General features: G+C 36.6%; 2 protein-coding genes across 2 annotated transcripts; both read right to left on the bottom strand.

Annotated features, from left to right (window-relative positions):
• Positions 1–14798: 14798 nt before the first annotated feature.
• LOC128994877 (uncharacterized) lies at positions 14799–15758 on the bottom strand. The gene has a single exon (XM_054419702.1). The coding sequence runs from the start codon at positions 15756–15758 to the stop codon at positions 14799–14801; it is 960 nt and encodes a 319-aa protein (XP_054275677.1).
• Positions 15759–17610: 1852 nt separating this feature from the next.
• LOC128994867 (uncharacterized) lies at positions 17611–20198 on the bottom strand. The gene is made up of 2 exons (XM_054419691.1): positions 18767–20198; positions 17611–18632 (listed from the first exon to the last, which is right to left on the bottom strand). Exons 1-2 carry the CDS (start codon positions 20196–20198, stop codon positions 17611–17613), a joined length of 2454 nt encoding a protein of 817 aa, XP_054275666.1.
• Between the last annotated feature and the right edge of the window lie 2057 nt (positions 20199–22255).

The raw sequence follows: 22255 nt of genomic DNA, 5'->3' as shown, positions 1-22255 counted from the left end.
TTATACAGCTGATCAAAAAGTAAACAATTATGTTCTTCATAAGGATAACATGGGAAATTTGACAGCCACTGGGGCAGAGCCCAAGGGACTTTTTCCAAAATAAAAGGTCAGTTTGCAAATCATGATTCAGTATGATATGAGTAGTGCTAATATAAGTATGAAGCTGCGAATAAACGTTACTCTTACTTAAAAACGTTAGGCCTCGGGTACGATACGGGTGGCGAGCGGTGAGCGGCAAGCGGCGAGCGGCAACCTAAGCGGCACGTAAGCGACGGGGGTGTCTACGATACAAGCGGCACATTTATAACGCTCATCAAATTTCCCCAGTTTTATGAGTCAGTTTATTTGAAAATGGTAAACTATGCTTACCTGCACTATGCTTACCTGCAAGACGTATTGCATCTATTGTTGCTTTCTGACAATTGTTTGCCTTTAAAGAAAAACTTAGTTTTTAGAAAAACCTTAACCCTAACTTGGTCCCATACTTTTCTGGCGACCGAAGTGTTTTAAAACTTCCGTGCTGGTCATTCTACTAACATTCCCTGGATGCACTTCACGTATCGACCCGTATCGCATGTTTGCTGCTGTTTCCCTGTATTTTTTGGCCAAACTGAAGCGACTCACCTGAGCGGCGAGCGGCGTTTTCGCGAAAATCGGTTTTGACTTGGAACCACGAGCGGCACTGAGCGGTGTCGCTTACCGCCGCCCGCCGCTCAGACGTATCATGGCCACCCTCAACAAATTTACACGCAACTAAATGAGACCCAATGTCAGATCGGCGCCGCTCATGCCGCTCGCCACTCACCGATCGCCACTCGTATCGTACCCGGGGCCTTACTGTACTTGCCTCAGGGTAGACTGTGCATCAACAGATCAGTTTGTTCTTGTTGACATTAATTATTGTAATAGAAAATAGATATGCTTTACCCAAATCATTCTAGTGTCCCAGAGGCTCATAATACCAAATAGCTAGTAAGCAATAACGCCAAGAAAACAAAATAATTTTAAGACACAAAATTTCATAATTTTACCAGCATTTTAGTGTTAGCAAAACGGGAGTGCCGATGGAGACCTGTGGGGGTGCGTGCGTTTGAAGGGACTTGACCTGGTATATAGTGTATTGCATTTAAACACCAAGAAACAAATCTTCATTCATAAACAAATACAATCACTGTAAAACGCAAAACTTAACATACCATTAATTTACTTCACCTGTTTAATCTTACTTTAATATGTTTTGTTTGCAAACAAATCTAACTAAAATTCTTTCAATATCCCTTACATGGGTACCTTTAAGACTGCCCAGGGCGAAGCCCTGAAAGTTACCACGAAATTGATGGTTTATAAACCTTCTCCAAGAAATTCTACACGTATATGTAGGCCTACCAAGTTTCGTGGCCATCGTACCCAGCGGTGCATATCACTTATTACCGGTGCAGCGGAGTATATCACTGCCAAATGTAGGCTACCTACAAATATACAAACCAACTTCCTCCTTTATACTTATAGAAGATAACATTCTTCTTCCTACAGTTTCCTGACAAAGCAGGATTCCTTGCACTGAATTGTAACGGGGCGCCCTTACTGCGCCAGAAGGTCTAGGTAGAAGGCCCTCACTGCGCCAGCACTTAAATCTACCCCCTAAAATCAGAACTGTACTGCGCCAGAGCAGTGTTTTCTTTGAAATAATAGTCCTGAGAGAAACTGTCGTAATAATGAGTCTGAGAGTTCATTCAGTGTGATACCGTATACCTAAATTCAGTGTGTTAATCAAATCAAACTTATTTATCCACTTATTTATAAACACTCTGTGACTTATACAATCATAATACCTACTGTATTTTATGTTAAACCTTATTACTGTACTACAATACTCAATCTACTTTATGAAATAAAAACTTGAGTAACAATGTTGATCCAAATATTAATATCTGCTTCTAGTTGTTGGTATAATAAAATATAATTAAATAAAATTTAAATTATGATTTTTGAAGTGAATAATTCTGTCACAATCATAATACAAATAATAATATATCGAAATTAGTTTGTATTTTCTATAAGTATACTATATATAGGCTAACATAAATGGGGAGGCGAATGATATTCTAGAATACATTTAAACATTAAAAAAGTTTGTTAGTTCCCAATACAAAATTTTCCAAAAAGATTTATAATAAAACAAAATACAAGTTTACAACATAAATCAACTAAAAGTAAAAACAAATCAACTGATAGAGAAAAAAATGATTGTTGACGAAAGTATGAACTGAGTAATTACATATTTGACATGTGTAATTTACAGGTGTATAGGCACTGTTAATTGCATTTTTTCCATCCTAACTATACAGATGGAAAAGGACTTCCTTTTGAGTAGTATGATGTAAATTTAATTCGACAGTAGTCTAGCGAAAAAACAATGTTTTTTTCCTAAATGGGTGCGAAATCGATTGCCACACACTTCAAGAAACACAGTAAGTCCAAGTCACCGGCTCTTAATTGGTTAATTTTTGTTTCGACAAACTGTTGTCGAATAAGCGTTGCTTTCTTTCTAGCACGTTTTTCATTTTGTTTAAAGCACCATTTATTGCTAAATATGTATCTAGTTGTGACTCCTTAATGGCACTGAGAAACGAAAAGATATTCGGATACGGCGAAGAGCAAGATTTGTTAAATTTACTATGCAAGCTCTCACACGCGTTTATTGTTCTCCACAGTTCTGACGTGTCGAGAGCCCAGATATAGGGAGGAAAATTTGCACTACTCTCACAAATATAGTTTTCAACCATGTAGTCACTGAACTTTGTTATCTTGTCATTTGTTGGTTGTCGCCCCCCTCGCCTACCTGGACTAGTGCTGGCGCAGTAAGGGCGTTTGCTAGAGAGGGATTATTTAGTCCTGGCGCAGTAAGGGTCTACCCGAATGTAACACGCGAAGTAGCGAATTGCTGCATTTACTTACTTTTGCCACCCTTTTTTTGTCACACTTTTTTGCCACACTCAGTATTCCAATCAAACAACACCAAAAAATGTACTTCTATCATGCACGTAATCCATGTACGCTTGAAAATAAGTTGGCAACACTTAAAGATACTACGACTCAGCGGGAACCGGAGTTTTGCCAACGGGTGTCAGGTAGATGGGGGGGATGCCTTCGGCCACCTCTTGGTGCGGAGATTTGCCAACGGTGGTGGTGGGAGAAAGAGTGTGAGGGAGGGAGGGAGAGCGATTGTCAGGGTTGTCTACGCTTGGCAGTTATGCGCTTGTCGCAGTGGGTTAGGTTAGGTTAGGTTAGGTTAGGTTAGGTTAGGTTAGGTTAGGTTAGGTTAGGTTAGGTTAGGTTAGGTTAGGTTAGGTTAGGTTAGGTTAGGTAAAAAATTCAATACATTTCCTTTCACAGTCAGAGGTGCATAACTGCATTACTTTGAACACAGTCAGCATCCTGCCTGGTTTTTCCACCCCTAGCGGAAGCCACCCTCACGGTCACGTGTAATCTCTCTCTCTCTCTCCCCTCCCCCTCTCACGCAACCCACAACCGTTGGCAAAACTCCGCAGTATGATGAATTCACGGATGGGGACCCTTTCTACCTGATACCCGTTGGCAAAACTCCTACACTCGACTCAGCTGGTGCAGTGTAAATATATAATGTGTAATGGGAATGTAAAGTACAAACAAATAACTATTATTGTTACTCCAGTTCATAGGCCCACTTTGCCAAAAAACTATGATTTTACTCATATGCACTTTTCAGGAGAGAATTTACTTTCCTTGAAAAGCTGTTAGCTGCTTCTGCTTGTCAATACTCTGGATTTTGAATTTTAGATTAAGGAATAAATGAATTGTGTTGAGTGTTGGTTAGATAAAAGGACAAAACTGAACAAAGAAAACAAACAAGAAAACAAATGTTTATGTTATGTTCTTCCTTTCTTCTGGGTGGCTGGGTATTTAAAAATAAAGTAAAATCTTTTACTGTCTTAATCCTTATCTTGCAGTACAAAGGTCATCAGATTGATCCATTGAAAAATATTGAAGCACTTTTTATTTAAAACTTAACCCAGTTCCAAAATAAAAAATGATACTGGATTACGAACAAGCTGATCTAGTCAGTAATAAAGGCTATCATAGTACAGTTAACATAAGTATTTCATTCAAACCTATATGACTCCTTTAAACATGATGGCAGAGCCCTAAGAGAGTTTCAAAATAAAAAAAAGACATTAGGATATTCACACACATTCGGACACATTCGGTCGTATTGTTGCAAAATTTCAGCTGAATTAGGCTTAGCAGTTTTCTAGTGATTGATTATGTACGGTAACTATACTCACCAGAATCTATACTTTAAAATGTATAACATTAGTAAGATGTAAGATACTGTTCTATTGAATATACTTCATGTCCAATTCATATCAATACAGTACCGACAATGAAAATAATTCATAAATATTATGAACAAATCCAGCCTATATCTATACTCTATAATATTATATAAAAATCTAATGGTGTCTGTCTGTATGTGTATTACTAATAGGTGCCAAAACTACTGAACAAACTGGGCTTAAATTTTGCAAAAATATAGCTACCATACCAAGGACCATTATCGGACTATTCACCCTTCGTTACTGACAGTGGGCTTTGCCCCTTTGGCTTTAAATGTTCTGAGGTGAGGGTTTTGAAAGTAAATATTGATTGGTCTCCATGGCTGCAATGAGAATACTCACAATGTTTATATTTGCTTTGCCATTTCAATGTAAACAAGAAGAACTGCCAAATTGCATATTTCACAATTTAAGACAGCTGATCCAATGAAATTAAATATAATATTTCACCCAATTATGTGGTTTGTTTATTTAATTAAAAATGCATCAAAGATCATTTATTCAAAAACTATGTCAATGATTATAGAAATAAAAGTGTTGCTGTATCAACTTAGGCTCTGCTTCCGATTTTTAAAGTGTCTTAAGTGTTATGAAAATAATGTTAATGATATATTTTCATGGAAACAGTAAGACAATTACAACATATAGATGTTTTGTATGAATTTGGAGGCTACTTTAAATAAATTCGAACTGCTTAACATGTGTTAGATTAACTTAACATAACTTGCTCATCACATTTTTTGTATGTATATTTAGGTAAATTTAGTTATTGTGTTTTGCTAAACCTATGCTTAAGTTAAACCAAAGAATATCATCAAAAACTAAATTGTACGTCGTTGATTTTTGTGTTCTAAAATCTGTTTTATATGTGCAACTATATTTAATTATCAAATGGTAATACAAAATACTCTTATTTTTTCTTAACATAGCTTTCAGTTTACATTTTAATTGATTTGATAAATTTATTATTTGTGTTTTTACACATCACTAATTAAATTAAACCAAGGAAAATATCATAAAACTTAAGCTGTACACAGTGTTTTTTTGTTTCTAAAATCGATGAAATATCTGTTAGTAAGTTTACTTAATTGTCAATTTTCAGGATTCTCTACGAAGAAAATTCATTTGATTAGGGGGATGTCTCAAATCAAAGAAATAAAATGGCCCAACTTAAATTACTTAACACAGGTTATCAGTAAGGCAACAGTTTTATTCAATTTTCCATGCAATAGCATAGCAACGCTGGTGGCGCTGCCTACGGATTGACAGGCAAAGCTCTCTTAAACCGCTTAATGCTTTTTACCATGCGGTTGGCATTCTGGGTTATAGTAGTACGTTTTCTGTGTCAAAATGTAAACAATTATGTTCTTCATAAGGAAAACATGGGAACTTTAAAAGCCACTGGGGCAGAGCCCAAGGGACTTTTTCAAAAATGTAAGCCTAGTTTGCAAATTTACGTGACACGCTCTTTCCAATGAGACGTCAATGGATAAAATCGGTTAAGAAATGGCGGAGGAGTTCAACCGACAAAGTTTATTGTAGCGTATTAATTATATAGATATTTCTTTGGAATAGGCTAACTCTTTCAAAAAGTCATCCCATAACAAATTATTATAATGCTAATTTAAAAAAATAAAATGCTAAACATACCTTATGTTCCATTTATAAATTACTAGCAGAGTACCCGTCCTTCGTACGGGGTTGGCATCAAGTATACAATGCTTATTGCAGCTATACTCAAGCTTTGCGTTTGCAATGGGGGAGGACACAGTTTGATAAAATTTGCTTCTTTAAATTTATGGTATACTATAATAGTACACATCTACCATAGCTATAATGTTCTACTACTTCTCCTAAACAATAGAGAAAAATAAATTATTAGAATTGCTAAATATTACAAATTATTAATGAAATTAACATAAACATAACTGTAAACAATCCTACTTTGACAGTTCTCATTGCGTATCACAGTTTTTTGTTGCTGCTTAGTTCAAATTAGCTGTTTTCATAAATGCAAAAAAATAATAGTGCTGCACCCTGTTGGTAAATCTTATAACTTTTTAATGATTTTGCATATCATAGAACCAACTCTTTTAGTTGAAACAGCTCCTTTCATTCTCATTAAATATGAATACTCATAAGGTAAACATGGGGAACTACAGAGCCACTGGGGCGGAGCCCGAAACGATTTTTGAGATAAGAATATGCCTATATGTTAATCGGGAATGTGATCTATCATCAAGCCAAATTTCAGCCCAATCCGTCCAGTAGTTAATGCGTGATTGAACTTCATAAAACAAAAAAAACAAACAAACAAACAAACAAACACACAAACTTTCACAAAGTAAGATAAAATACTAGCTGTTGTACCCGTGCTTTGCAGCGGGAAGAGGACACAAAATAGAAACATTTTAATCTTTACATTAGTTGCATATAATAGTTACACATCCACCAACACTTTTAGAAACAAAATTCAACCTTTATGGCTTTAATACTGTAGAGACGTTTAAGTTATAACTTTTAAATCTGGTAAGTAGTGGATACCACCATTTTGGTTTTGATTAATTTTAAATCTTTTGTAGGCTGATATGAGAAAAACTGACCAAATCTTTGAATAAAACTTGCACATACATGATTTACCTTCATCTCCCTTAATTACATATCTTTTTTCTTCATTTTTGTAATTTTCAATTTCAATTTGTAAGCTGTAAAAATACTAATTACTGTACCGGTATTAAATTTAAATTAACATTTTTTTATTTTACTCTTCTTCATAATAAATCACAAATCCTTATATCTTCAGTTTCTTCATTTACAATAAATCATTAGCAAAACCAAGTCAGCTGTTATAAACCTTATACAAATCAATAGTCTTTTGAAATCTATTATTACTTACTAGTGTACATGTTGCTCGAATTCGAGCAATTAGCCTACAAAGTATTACAGGAGTTATTTCAGATTGAATAACAGTCATATTTACAATGAGTTTAAAAGAGTCAACTCAAATATTACCGTTGTGTAACTCAGACCCTGTTTATCTTCGTTATTGTTGATAAACCTAAAGCATTCCGGACGGTTCTCTCCTTCTCAAAATGCCTCGCTGTACAGGCCACACAGGTCATTAATAGAGGGCCAATTGAGAACGAAAAGTCGTTTTGGGGTAGTGTAGGGCGCATTTGTAACCAAATAGTTTATTAGTCCAAGAATTTTAGGGATAAAAAAGCCATTGGACCTAACAAATTCGGACTAAGTGGAAACGTTGCACAGTTGTTTATTAAGCCTACATGAATGAAATATCAAAAGTCCCCATAAATCCCGGCTGTGCTTCAGCCGCCATCTTGGAAAATGGCTGCCATTTTTCACTTGTTTGGCAATATTTCACAAACTATTGGTATTAGAGAATTTTCGTTTGTACAAAAGTTAAAGAACGTCTAAAAATACATCATTTTATATTACAAGGTTTGCTCTACTTTTATAAAATATGTCACTTTTTATTTATTGTACATTATTGGAAATAAAGAATCTTGAATCTTGAATCTAGGAAATACAAATAGTATAGCACTGGTTTGCAGTAGTTGTTCAAATAACAGGCGACCTACGCTCCTAATTGTGACCAACGGGATTGATTTATTTAGTATCTTATATAAATTAGAGTTATTCATGTACTACCACAAAGTCTTCTTTCTACATCAATAACAATTCCATAATACCCCCACACCACAGCAAACCTGCAGCCAAAGCAAATTTCCATTTGTGTGACTTTATTTTCAATTAAATCTATAATTCAATAACATTAGGTTTAATAACCTAGATCGAGTACCTAGGTGTGCTGCATACATGGAGGGGGGTGGGGTAACGAAGTGTGATTTTTAGGAAAATATTATTAGCTCAGTACGAAATAAATAAATTTGCCAAGTTTGATTAAAATCTATCCATAAACAAGCAATATTACAACAGTTTACTTATCCTACTAATATTATAAGTAAGAAAGTTTGGCTGTATGGATGTATAGAGGTATGGATGGATGGTTGCGACAAGTAAACGCGAAAAATACTAAACCGACAAGGTTGAAATTTGTTATGATGATAGCTGACATTCCCGATTGACATATAGACATATTCTTACCTCAAAAATCCTTCCAGGCTCCGCCCCAGTGGCTCTGGCTCTGGAGTTTCTTATGTTAACCTTATGAGCATTCATATTTAAACAAATTAAAGAATTTTTTCAGCCTTTTCAACTGCACAAGTTGGTTCTACTGGATGATATTAAATAGCATTAAAAGTTATAAGGCTTACCAAAAGGGTGCAGCAATATTATGTTATTCGCATTTATGTCCACAGCTAATATGAACCAACTAGCAACAAATCGTTGTGGTACACAATGAGAACATTACTTTTTCCATGGTTTAGGTACAGTGGTAGAACATTAGGGCTATGGTAGATGTGTGCTACACTATAGGATACCATATAAATTTAAAGACCAAATTTTCTTAAACCGTGTCCTCTCCCATAACTGCAATAAGCATTTATACTTATATGCCAACCCCGTACGAAGGACGAGTACTCTGCTAGTTTCTTCATAAAACCAGCCATTCTTTTAATTTAAGTTTAAAAATTTTAAATTGCCGCCATTTTTGTTAATTTGAGAGAAATTAAATAGTTATTTTTTGCAAATTTTGGTTTACGTAGCTAGAATAATTTTTGAGATATAAATTCTTTAGTAAAAAATACAAAATGGCAGCCAGCGGCTAAATGCAATTTTTTTCGACTTATGTTTAGATGAACTTTTTCGTTTGGATTGATGAGCAATATCGGCCCCTGAAGTTTGTGACACCCCTTTATGAACACCCTGTATAGTAGAATACATTAGCGAATTTCCCATATAGGGAATAAGTTATTACCGTAGGTCTAATGGTAAGATCTGGACCCAGACCGATTTACTTGTATGTTTTGAGGTCCCCAGATCTATATATATATGAATTTGAACGGATTGCGGATTGTGTATATATATGTCCGTTATTACGATAATTCGAGCAAAAATGCTCCGATTTTGGTGAAATTTGGTATAGGTGTAAACCTACAGTAATTCAAACGAGTTTGCGAACCAGCATGATCGGACCATGGTAACGGGGGTTTATGGCGTAAAATTGGGTTTTCCCATTTTTAACGCTAAAAACATAACATTTTACAATTCTTTATAAAGAACATAGAGTTTGTTTCACATAGATAGTGCAGAGCTTAAAAAAATAATAAATCATTTAGTTTGTTGAAGCGCTGTTATCTGCCTAACGGTTACAGAGAAAATTAAAAAACAAATTTATTTTAAAATGACCATGTTATTCTTATGGAGAAAATGAAAACTGTTGTAGTTTTCTTGTTCGTGGATATATGTTGATCAAATTTGGCAAATTTGTTTATTACATCCTATGCCATTATCGTTTAGTAAAAAAAAAACACTTTATACCTTCCCCGTAGCAGCAAACCTAACCACTAATTAAATCTGATGTTATTTAAATCTATATAAATAAAATTAGAGTTTTGTCTGTACATTGCTCAGAATCATACATTTTTAGGTTATTTTTACGTTTTATACATTAAAGAAGCCGAAACAAGTCTCATCTAAATTTCTGTCTGTCTGTCTGTCTGTCTGTCTGACACACTCAAGATGGCATTTTACGCAATCTTCTCCAGGAAAACGAGAGTACCTATCAAGACCCAAGTCATTTTAATGTATTCACTGGATTGGCGAGAGTGTCTTTAGCCATTAAAATATGGTCTCACTACTTTGTAATTAAAATTACGGACGTTCAAAAATGCAGTTTTGTGCGATTTTTGTCAAGTTTTCTACCAATTTGTATCACATAATCATCTATGAAACAACGAACAGCTGTTCGGAGCAAGATTATTTTTTCTAGCTGTCACTGAAATGTTTACAAATGTTGTTTACAAACACCACAACCATTTCCGATCACGTTTTGAAGACAAATCCCATCCAAGTGAGATTAAAAACGTTTTTATTACATAAAGGATTTAATTAATCGCAAGTGGAATAATATAGTGTAACCGTAAATTAAATAACTAGACATCATCCAGGTCAGGAACCAGAAATATGTGTATAAAATTGTTTTGGAGTTTTGATAACCAGAAAGAAGACATTGAATCAAGATTGAATCAGTGTTGTATACGGCTGGGAAACTTAAATTTACTAATGACCGTCGCCAATAGCTTAGAAATAATGTTCCACTCATTGACGGCTCTTCAATGGCGGTTGTGTAAAGTGTAAAGCATAAAATTACAACTGCAGTGGGTGATTGTAACAGAGGTTTACGGATGATGCTGAACTCGATTTTCCAATGTGTCACTTTCTGTTCCTACCATTGACTATACTGTATAAAGTCAATAGTTCCTAGTCACCGTGTGATGCAATCGCTGGACCATACAGCCAATAGGCCCATAGCCCTTCTCTTGGGTACGTGTGGTACGTATGCTTACCCAATTATTTATAACAACCCTTTCGACAACGATCCTTGATACCAGTACTTTTCCATAGAATACACGGCCTACCTAGGTACTTAAGAAATAAAATTATAAACGTCCAAAAACCCAACGTTGTGTGATTTTTGTCACATTTCCTTATAATGTTAATATATATACCAGCAACCATTGTTTAGAGAATACGTAATCTATTAAATAACAGAAAGTTATGTTGTATAAGGTTGTTTTTTTTTTTTCAAACTGACACCGATAAGTTTACATTAAGAGTTGTGTACAAACAAAGCAATTAATGGGAAATAACTTTGATTGCCGATAACTTTTTACGAGAAAATCCAAAACCAAGAGATCAATAACCTTGATTAACGCATATAATTGGTCGACTGTATTACAGTTCTTAACTGTAAACGTTGGTTTTTGGTACGGTACTGGTTCTTTTCCTTTTAACCTTTAGTAGCAGCAAGAATCACTTTTACGTACCAACACATCACAGTAATTTACAAATTAGTTATCGTTGGTGTTGCACCTTATTTCTTACAGGCGTAGGCCTATTCAATTTAATTGATGTCTTAACTGTATAATTTTTGCTTTTTCTGTCTGGATTCCAAAATGTTATGCTAAGAAAACTATAACGCATTTTAGTAAAACATTTATTCAGCAAACCATCATGAATTGTTCAAACACTTTGAACGTTGTTTATGTATCAATAGTTCGTGGCCTATTTTGGTAATTTTTATTACAAATTACCAATCTAAATCGTCTATAGTAGGCCTACTGTGCTTCATTTCATATAGCAAACCGATTCAGATAGCATTTCGACAGAATTTCGAGTCATCTCCGGTCCAAGCAAATATAAATTGTTATGATCAAATTTTATGGTATTAACAAAGATTTCAAGTACTAATTTTATATGTACTTTTTATGCTTAAAGCGTAGCAGATTCCCTAATTAAGTTCGGTATTTTTGTGTGTATGTATGATGGTAACGCATTAATGTCCTTGTTTCTCAATGTTTCACGGAAAGGACAAGAGCGCCTTGATAATGAAAATGTCAACCCGAATAAAGTGTTAAATTAAGAGGTTGAGGTAGTACCTTAAATACTTTTAACCATTATGTTATAGCCTAGTCCTTTAAATTCTGAACAAAATTGTACAAATCCCATTTCCGTATTTTTACTCTCACAGCTTACACATGATAAAGGTTGTTGACAAACTTATGGGAGAAAGTATGTGTCAGAATGCTGATACCGTTTATTTAGTTTAATCATTGGATATAACATATGGACCAACAAGATCCGGGTGACATTTAATTCCGAAGCATTAGTTTTGGCTTGAAACTGTCAGATACTGTATTTGCGAAGGAATAGTTTTGTCAGCATATCTGAAAGTATGCAAACCAACTGCTGTGCTTTATATAAGAAGGTTTTAACTGACTATGATAAGATCCCCGTGCGTAGAACGGGCACACAGCTAGTTGGGAATAAATTTGTCTTATTTATGGAAATCTATATAAATAAAATTAGAGTTTTGTGTGTACATTGCTCAGAATTATATATTTTTAGGTTATTTTTACGTTTTATACATTAAAGAAGCAGAAACGAGTCTTATCTCTATTTCTGTCTGTCTGTCTGTCTGACTTTCTGTCTGCCTGTAACACTCAAGATGGCATTTTACGCTATCTTCTCCAGAAAAAAGAGAGTACCTATCAAGATCCAAGTCATTTTAATGTATTCACTGGATTGGGGAGAGTGTCTTTAGCCATTAAAAAATGGCCTCACTACTTTGTAAATAAAATTACGGACGTTCAAAAATGCACATTTGGGGATTTTTGTCAAGTTTTCGTCCAATCTTTATCACATAATCATCTATGAAATAACGAACAGCTGTTCGGATCAAGATTATTTTTTCTAGCTGTCACTGATATGTTTACAAATGTTTTTTACAAATACCACAACCATATTCGATCACGTTTTGAAAGCAAATCCCAACCAAGTGAGATTAAAAACGTTTTTCTTACATAACGGATTTGATTAATCGCAAGTACAAAGATATAGTGTAATAGTGTAACCGTAAATGAAATTAAATAACTAGGCATCATCCAGGTCAGGTACCAGAGATTCTTTGTGTATAAAATTGTTCTTGAGTTTTGATAACCAGAAAGAAGACCTTGAATCAGTGTTGTATACGGCTGGGAAACTTAAATTTCATAATGATCGTCGCCAATAGCTTAGAAACAAAGTTTACACTCATTGACGGCGCTTCAATGGCGGTTGTGTAAAGTGTAAAGTAAAAAATCACAACTGCAGTGGGTGATTGTAACAGAGGTTTACGGATGATGCTAAACTCGCTTTTCCAATGTGTCACTTTCTGTTCCTACCATTGGCTATATATATAGTCAATAGTTCCTACTCACCGTGTGATGCAATCGCTGGACCATACAGCCAATAGGCCCATAGCCCATCTCTTGGGTACGTACGCCTACCCAATTATTCACAACAACCTTTTCGACAACGATCCTTGATACCGGTACTTTTTTCCTTAAAACCGTTGGTAGCAGCAAGAATCATTTTTACGTACCAACTCATCACTGTAATTTACAAATTAGTTATCGTTGGTGTTGCACCTTATTTATTACAGGTGTATTCAATTTAATTGATGTCTTAACTGTATAAGTTTTGCTTTTTCTGTTTGGATTCCAAAATGTTCGTTTATGCTAAGAAAACGATAACGCATTTTAGTAAAACATTTATTCAGCAAACCATCATGAATTGTTTAAAGTAACTTTTGTAACCTTTGTTTAAAGTAACCATTGTGGAAAGTAACTTTCAATTATAGGCCTACCTTAGGGCTATGTCTCATAGATCTATAAAGCAGTTTTTAGCTTAATAATTGGATTTTAACATATCGACCAACACGATCCGGGTGACATTTAATTGCGAAGCATTTGTTTTGGCTTGAAACTGTCAGATAATGTATTTGCGAAGGTTCCTACAATAGTTTTGCCAGCATATCTGAAAATATGCAAACCAACTGCTGTTCTTAATATAAGAAGAAGAAGAAGGTTTCGACTGACTACTATAAGATCCCCTTGCGTAGAACGGGCACACATCTAGTATTTTAGTAAAGACTAGCAGAGTACCCGTCCTTCGTACGGGGTTGTCGTATTAATTATAAAAATGCTTATTGCAGTTATACTCGTGCTTTGCATTTGCAATGGGAGAGGACACGGTTTGAGAAAATTCACATTCATAGTGTTCTACCACTACACATAAAAAACCCCCCCCGCAGCAAACCTGCAGACTTAGCAAATTTCCATTTGCCTGGTTGGATTTACATTAAAATGTCCCTTTAAAATATCACATTTATACCCTATAGCTGCTGTACCCGTGCTTTGCATGGAAAGAGAAATTGGAGATGAGAAACTTTACCTATTAATAACAAAAAATCTTATCAGTTAAAAATATCTTATAAAATAATGTAAGCATATAAAAAATTTAATTGATTTAAATTTAATATCATATTTTAATATCATATTTAATAAAATAGGAGACATTTAACAATCGAAAAACTATATAAAAAATAGTGCTAGTCATCTGATTATCTTACCCATATTTTTTACTTTATGACAATGAATAATGCAATCAAACCTATAACAAAATAGCATACATATTGGTGCTCGATTAAAACTTTATCTTGTAGTATCTCGTCAGTGGAAAATGTCAATTGAAATTTGATTATGTTGAATGATGACTTTCCAGAGTGATTTTAAAACATTCACAGGAAGACAAAGAAAGATTTACATCTGGCAATTTTTGAATGGTAGGTAATAGAACAAATGATAAATACCTAATGACAAATAATAACAAATAATAAATAACAGTGGGAAATGACATATAAAAATAAACACTGGAACAGTTATGATCTGACCCTTGTTAACGAAAAGCTTCTTCGTAAACAACGTTGGCCGTTCGACCATTTGGAGCATGGAGGAATAAATTTCTCGATGATCGCACTCTAGAACATGCAACATATAGCTGTCCATGAGAAAAACATCCTGATTTATTTAATTCAACGCCAGCTGTCGACAGTGTCTGACCCTGAGCTTTGTTGATGGTCATAGCAAAGCATACAGAGACGGGAAACTGTAGGCGCTTAAATTCGAATGGGTAGTTGCTGGGGATTAATGGTATTCGGGGGATAAATACCACCTCCCCAGCTCCACATCCTGTCAGGATGTCTGCCTCGATGACATATCTGTGTAGCCGACGAACACGAAGGCGAGTCCCATTACACAGCTTCGGTGGATGTAAATTACGCAATAGCATTATTGGGGCTCCAACTTTAAGTGTTAGCTCGTGAGCCGGCAATCCAGGGGCTGTGACAGAGTCTAGGAACTCAGTAGGGTAGTGGACGGCGTCGTCCTGGCTGAGAACCGTGTTAACAGATGTATACGTCTGTTCTTTGCTGGTGAAAAGAGACATCACCTTGATGTTCAATTCGTTGGCCTGTTCGTTTGTTGGCGCCAAGATTGCTTTGTTACAGAGCCAGCCACTGTCCATATTTAATATACCTTCAATTCCTGGATAGACACTGTCGATGAGGTTTTGTTGAGATGTGACTATGGTGCCCAGAGACGGAGGAATGACAATGACTCCACTTTCATTTATCAGTGACCCATTCCCAACATGTAAAAGAACACTGGCGAATTCCTCCAAATCTGGTTCATTCCCTAAATTAACTCTCATATTCGTAGTTAATGAAAGACGATTTACAGTCGGCCACAGCTTGGATCTCTTCAGAGAAGCATTTACTTCGTCAGCACGTGTTCCCCGCACGACAACAGGCAGAGTTTGTCTGAAATCTCCGGAGAACAAAACTGTTACTCCCCCCATTGTGTTATTACTCTCTCTTATATCTCTCAATGTTCTATCCAAAGCTTCGACTGACAATTATTGGCCATCGTGCATTCATCCCAGACTACGAGTGAACATTCTCTCAGTAATTGGGCCATAGAGGAGTTTCTTGAAATTGCACATATCGGGAATTCCATATGGTCAACATTAATGGGAATTTTGAACGTAGAATGGGCCGTTCTTCCACCAGGTAGAAGGGTAGCTGCAATACCTGAGGACGCCGTAGCCAAGGCAATTTTGCTAACACTTCTAACCTTAGCTAAAATTATACAGGGTGATTACTGGGAAACGCATGTTTTTGACTTTCGTACTACATAAGGAATATCGTTCGGCGACGGCCGGAAGTTGTTGCGATGTGTAGGGGGAAGTGTGCAGTTACAATTTTTGCCAAGATGTGGGACCTTGAGCATCGTATGTTTGTCATGCGACGATATTACGCAAATGGTGAATCAGTCACTCAGACTCAGCGAGACTTTCATACACATTTTAACATTGCACGGTATGGCTCTACCCCTGATCGTAACACGATATTGCGTTGGATACATAATTTAAAACTCAATTAGATCTCTGCTTAAGAGAAAACCTCCTGGACTGGCAAGGACAGTTAGTACCCCTGAGACAGTTGAAAGAGTGCGCCTTGCAACAGCTCAGAGTCCTAGCCGCGACGGCAGAGCAGTGACAGTGAATCCACAACGGTACCTAGACATGTTGGAAGGTACACAACGTGTCGAGATACGTTATGACGTATGGTTCCAACAGGATGGGGCAACAGTCCATACAGCTCACATTAGAATGGAATTCCTTCGGCGAACATTACCTAAAAGAGTTATCCCACGTTTTGGTGGTGTCACTTGGCCGAGCGCTCACCAGGTCTTAAAATTCCAGATTTCATTCTATGGGGATTTTTTTAATCTAGAGTTTACATAAACAAACCAAAAACAATACAGGAACTTAAAGAAGCTATTCGCCAGGAAATCAACGCCATTCCTAGAGATATGTTAGCAAATTCCGTAGAAAGTTTTAAGGAACGCCTTCAACGCTGTATCAAAGTAGAAGGCGACCCGTAAAATTATCAATGTTCTCTAACCACCACGTTTGAAATGTAATTTTTAAATGCTAAATTGCAAGTAATTTTATTCTGAAATTGCATATTGTGTACACTGTTTTTCCACTCATAAATACATTTTTTGCTCTGAATTACCTGAGTACTCGTTATTTGAAAAACATGCGTTTCTCGGTAATCACCCTATATTTATTAAGAATGTTTTCCCTGTTCCTCCAGGTGCATCAAGGAAAAACATATTGTTGTCCGTTGGATTCTCTGTACTGTAGATGACACGATCATAAACAATTCGTTGATCCTCTGTGAGTTGTGGTAATTTCTGTGTGACAAATTCGTTCAGTTCAACTCGATCATAACAGGTCTCCTTTAGATAATCAAAGTTAAAATGGTTGTTTGCCGTGGCCGGAACAGGAAGTCCATAGCTATCTAGCTGAAGTCCTCCGATGTATGTGATAATTTCCTGTATCTTTGACAGGCACAGATCATAAAGGTTAGGACTGTTTTGAAATGTTATATTTTCATCCACCTGTTGAGCAGTCCTTAAGAAGTCCTCCGACATAGAGTCTTTGAACAACGTCCATAGTTCGAGGGGATGACTCAAGTTACAAAAAACTACCAGCACACTGAAAAGGTCTCTCAGCTTGGAAGGACTGTCTGCGACGGCTGCCTCTCTCATTGTTGCTTCCCAACATACATCGTCCTCTGAAAGACCGAGAGCTCTGCAGGCAGACTGAAAGGTTTCTTGCACCATCAACGGTCTTAAGGTCATCAAAAGATGTGGGACCTCGAACGGTCTCTCAGCTTGGAAGGACTGTCTGCGACGGCTGCCTCTCTCATTGTTGCTTCCCAACATACATCGTCCTCTGAAAGACCGAGAGCTCTGCAGGCAGACTGAAAGGTTTCTTGCAATTCACCATCAACGGTCTTAAGGTCATCAAAAGATGTGGGACCTCGAACGGTGTGCAGAAGCAGTCGAAGATAGTATCGCTCGCTGCTGTTAGGATGGACAGTATACACTCTTCCTATGCAAGAGTCCTGTCTTACATCAGGATGTCCTGGCACTGGTGTTCCTCTTCGTCTCCTACTCCAACCTCTTTGTTTCGTGTACGTATAGTAGGAGGGAACTTCGTTGTAGAGTAAAGTCCTGGCAAAAGCATCAGTCTGACAAAGGTTGAAGAATGCAATGAGAGTAGTATCTTGTTCCATTCTGTCTCTCACGTTATTTGGTTGAAAATAAACGTTTTGTTCATCGGGTAGGTGAACTTCCAAGTGCATTACAGAAGGGTATCTCTCATGAATAGGGAATGACAACAACCTCCATACTGCCTCAGACGAACAAATGTACCTACCACTCTGGTATGTTTGAATTTCATCTGTGTCAACCATGGAAAATGTAGCTTGATCAGTGCCCTTATTGATGTATTTGCAGATGTATTTGATTGACTTTACACTGCTACAATATTCAACGTTGATGTGCGTTTCAAACATTCGAGACAATACAGGAGAGTACGGTACAACCCATCTATTATCCATTGCAATGTCTTCGTTCCCAACTTTAATAAGAACTTGTTGACCCCCATCCTCTGGAGCGCGTCTTCTGTATGTGGGATATCCATTGTCTGCCATAGTTGTTTCCTTAACAAACGGCCTAGGGTACCTTTTGCTGCAGTGGCCTTCTTTCATACAGGGAAGTCTCCGTTGCCTTACGTTAAAAGCTCCGCACGGGCCATGTAGCATGTGAGTCTTAACTATATCAGAAAGTATAGGATCATCCTCAGGGTTTGGCAACCCTGCGGAAATAATTGATCAACTCTGTTAGGAGGAATAGGCTCTTCTAACCAAATAAGAATATGTGCATGAGGAAGGCCACGCTTCTGCCATTACACCGAGTACATGTAGCATCGTACTGAGCCATATAACTGACCTCTAGTTAGAACCGTCATGAGGCTTTGCAGTTTGAGGTGGAAAACCCGGGAAACAATATCATATCGGTCCTGAGCAGTTTGCATTTCTGTAATCACATTGGTTATTTCTAGCCACTTTGGGTTGGTTGTCATTGTAATAAATAAGTCAGGACGCCCAAACTTTCGAACATAACAGAAAGCATCTTGAGTTCTTGAATGCATATACCTTGGTCCTCCAGTGAATGTAGATGGTAAAATTACTTTTCGTCCCATTTGCTCTACGTTGTCATCTCGTATAAGAGCATCTTGGAGGTGTATGTAATTTTCTGCTCTTAACTCTTTTTGATGGGTTCGGACATATAGTAGCCTTTCACTCTCCACCTTTTCATACATGTCTACTAAGTACTGGTTTAAAAGCTGTTTAAAGTGGTGAATATGATTCGCGTCGTTTTCCATTATGCGATACGCATAAAACTCCCAGGAGCTTGTTTTCTTGTTGGTTGGCTCTCTAGTATTTGGATCTACATGTTTCAAGTCGAAACTATAACCATCCTCACCTCTGCAAAACATAAGTGGGTACTGTAGGGCATCATATGAACGGTGAGTTTCGTAGATTCGCTTCAAACCATCTTCTCTTGAGTTCAAGATGATATCACGATTATCACTGGGGTCCCCAACCACCAACACAGCAACCTCACTGACCGTTGGATCGTTATATCTGCCTGGGTGTTCTCCTGCAGGACATCTGTCAGCCCTAATAACAATTTTCAAATCAGGTAAGTCTAGAGGCAATGTTTCTAGCGCAGATTTAAAACTTAGTAAGTATGAGTTATTGCTTTTCAGCATGGTCTGCAATTCAGCTAATACATCAGGTTCAAGGTCTTGAAACAAATTTCGCCTTCTTTCAAGTTGATCCTGGTCATTTCCTACAAAATATATTTGTAAGAAAGATGGTGGCTGGCCAGGTGGTGGTAAAAGAGACCCAATCAGGTGATAAATTTGTCTCTGTATCTTGAATGTTGGCATATAGGCTCCTTCCCGGATCTCATTGCCTCCGAAGGATGTCATCTGGAAGGCACTGTTGTAAGCTCTGATATTTCTAAGAAAGTTTCTTGATTGAGGGGAATTTTCTGATATAAGAGACCGGAGAGGCTCGGGTGCCTCTAAAATAGGCGCAATGGACACTTTACCTGAAGCACAGCATATTCCAGGTGGTTCTTTTTCCCATGTCAACGCATTACAAAATCTGCAAGCTTTATTGAATTCTCCAATATTTGCAGCTTGACTATAGTTTATATGCGGGTCATACAGGAATCCACTGTTGTGTTGGTTTTGCCAGTATATAAGGTTTCTGTGTGCGTGTCGTGTCCTCTCTTGTTCAAGCCTGTGACTTCTCCCTCGGGCAGTCTCAAGTTGCCGTGTTATACGATGTCTTTCAGCGTCTGCAGCCATTCGGGTATTTATTTCATCCTGGTGTTGATTGGTCCTGTGAAACTGAATACGATCGGATGAACTATTTAACATCAAATTGCGTTCATGTACACGCATTCGGTATCTCTCGTTATCAGATAAATGGCGATCTTCCTGCTGCTCCGCAATTTCAACCTGTCGTCTCTTGTCTTGCCGCGCTCTGTCGTCTTGTCTCTTCGCCTGATATCTATATAAATAAAAGTTAAATCTATGATTATATAAAATGTAAAAACTGTCATTGAAGGGTAAGTTTTTCAAAATTAAATGTGTAAAAACAGATATTTCTATATTGTAAAGCGTTCTAAAGTTTGAACATTTCTAGTAATGTAAAACTGATTTGATTTAATAAATAGTCTAAAATCTTAAACTTTTGTCATTTTGTGTAACCGTATAATACTTTTGACCAGGTAATAAGTGACCCCCTCAGCCCAAGCCAGGCCAGGGTTAGTAAATAAGATGTTATATAATGACTCACCTCACGCTCCTCTTCAGTCTCGTTTTCTCTATTCAATCTTTGTCGCACTCTGCCATCTTCTCTTCTAGCCTAAAAAATAAATAGGCCTACATAAATATGATCTATATCTGTAACGAATAAGAATTTGTGAAAATTACCCTTGGAAAAGCGTTCTTTTAACGTGTTGAAAGAAATTGTAGTATGACTGAAACTGAAAAACACTGAAAAATATTAGTTTTTTTGTAGCATTAGGTTTTTACAGTCGTAACATATCCAATATTTATAATTTTTTTTAACTTTAAACTATGTAAAATAGTTCACATATAAATTTACAGCCTACATATTTTGATGTTATATTTAGAGTTAAAATCTCTATCGTAAAATAGTTTGAACTGTCCAGGCGTAAGGTAAACTTAAGGTCTATGCTAGTGTCAGGATAAATAAATTGTCCAACTGTCTCACCTCACGCTCCTCTTCAGTTTCGTTTTCTCTATTCAATGTTTGTCGCACTCTGTCCTCTTTACGTCTAGCCTAAATAAACAAATGAATAAATATTATGTATGTCTGTAACATAAAACAATCCGTATAAATTACCCTTGGAAAAGTGTTCTTTTTGACGCGTTGAAAGAGTTGGTAGTAGGCCTAAAACTAAAACACATTGAAAAAATTTTCTTTTTTATGTAATATGATTCTGAGCAATGTAAAGACAAAACTCTAATTTTATTTATATAGATTTATCTCATAAAATCTAAAAAATGTGTTATCTTGTGAAACTATGTAAAATAGTTGAACCGATTTTGGCGTGAGAGTGGTTTTTAGGTCCAAGCAGGGGTTCAGTAGGTATATATTATAAATTTTGGAATCGCCTCACCTCACGCTCCTCTTCAGTTTCATTCGCTCTATTGAGTTTTTTTCGCACTCTGTCAACTCCTCTTCTTGCCTAAATAAATATAAGTTATGTTTGTGGAATGTATTGTAAAGATTAAATTATCCCTGAAAACACATCCTTTTTAGCATACAGAGAGTAATGTTAGTATAACGTAGGGTCTAATCTATAATAAATATACTATAATTATATCGAAGTAAGAAGTATTTGTTTTATATTGATGAAATAGTTAGTCTTAAAATCTTCAAAATTTTTCATTTGTGCAGGCTAACAAAACTGCAGTAATATAAAACTGTTAACCCTGTTCTGGTCTAGGAGCGGACTTAAGGCCCAATTCGGCAGATCAGAATAGACAATAAACTCTCAAATTGCCTTACCTCAATCTCTTCTTCAGTCTTATTTTCTTTATTTAAGTTGTGCCACAATCTGTCTTTTTCTTTCCTTGCTTCCCGAACATAGGTGATCTCCATCCGCCTTTTTTTTCTTTTGAAGATTTCGTTTTTTCTCTAGTCGGTTCTTTCTGATTTGAGTAGTTTCATTTTGTTTTGCTCGGTAATGACGTAAATTGTCTGTTCTCCGACGGATATCCCTCTCCTCTTGGGATTGAGTTGTTCGAGAGAGTTTGTGACTCTCTCTATCTCGAGCCAACCGCTGTTCTCGATCTGCATCAGTTTGTTTTACTCTGAAGCGAGCCACCCG

The sequence above is a fragment of the Macrosteles quadrilineatus genome, unplaced genomic scaffold (genome assembly GCF_028750875.1).
Source record: "Macrosteles quadrilineatus isolate MER2022 unplaced genomic scaffold, UCM_ALF_1.0 Scaffold_1__1_contigs__length_201487025, whole genome shotgun sequence".
Lineage (NCBI taxonomy): Eukaryota > Metazoa > Arthropoda > Insecta > Hemiptera > Cicadellidae > Macrosteles > Macrosteles quadrilineatus.
The sequence above is the reverse complement of the archived record's forward strand: the minus strand, read 5'-3'. Positions and strand labels throughout refer to the sequence as shown.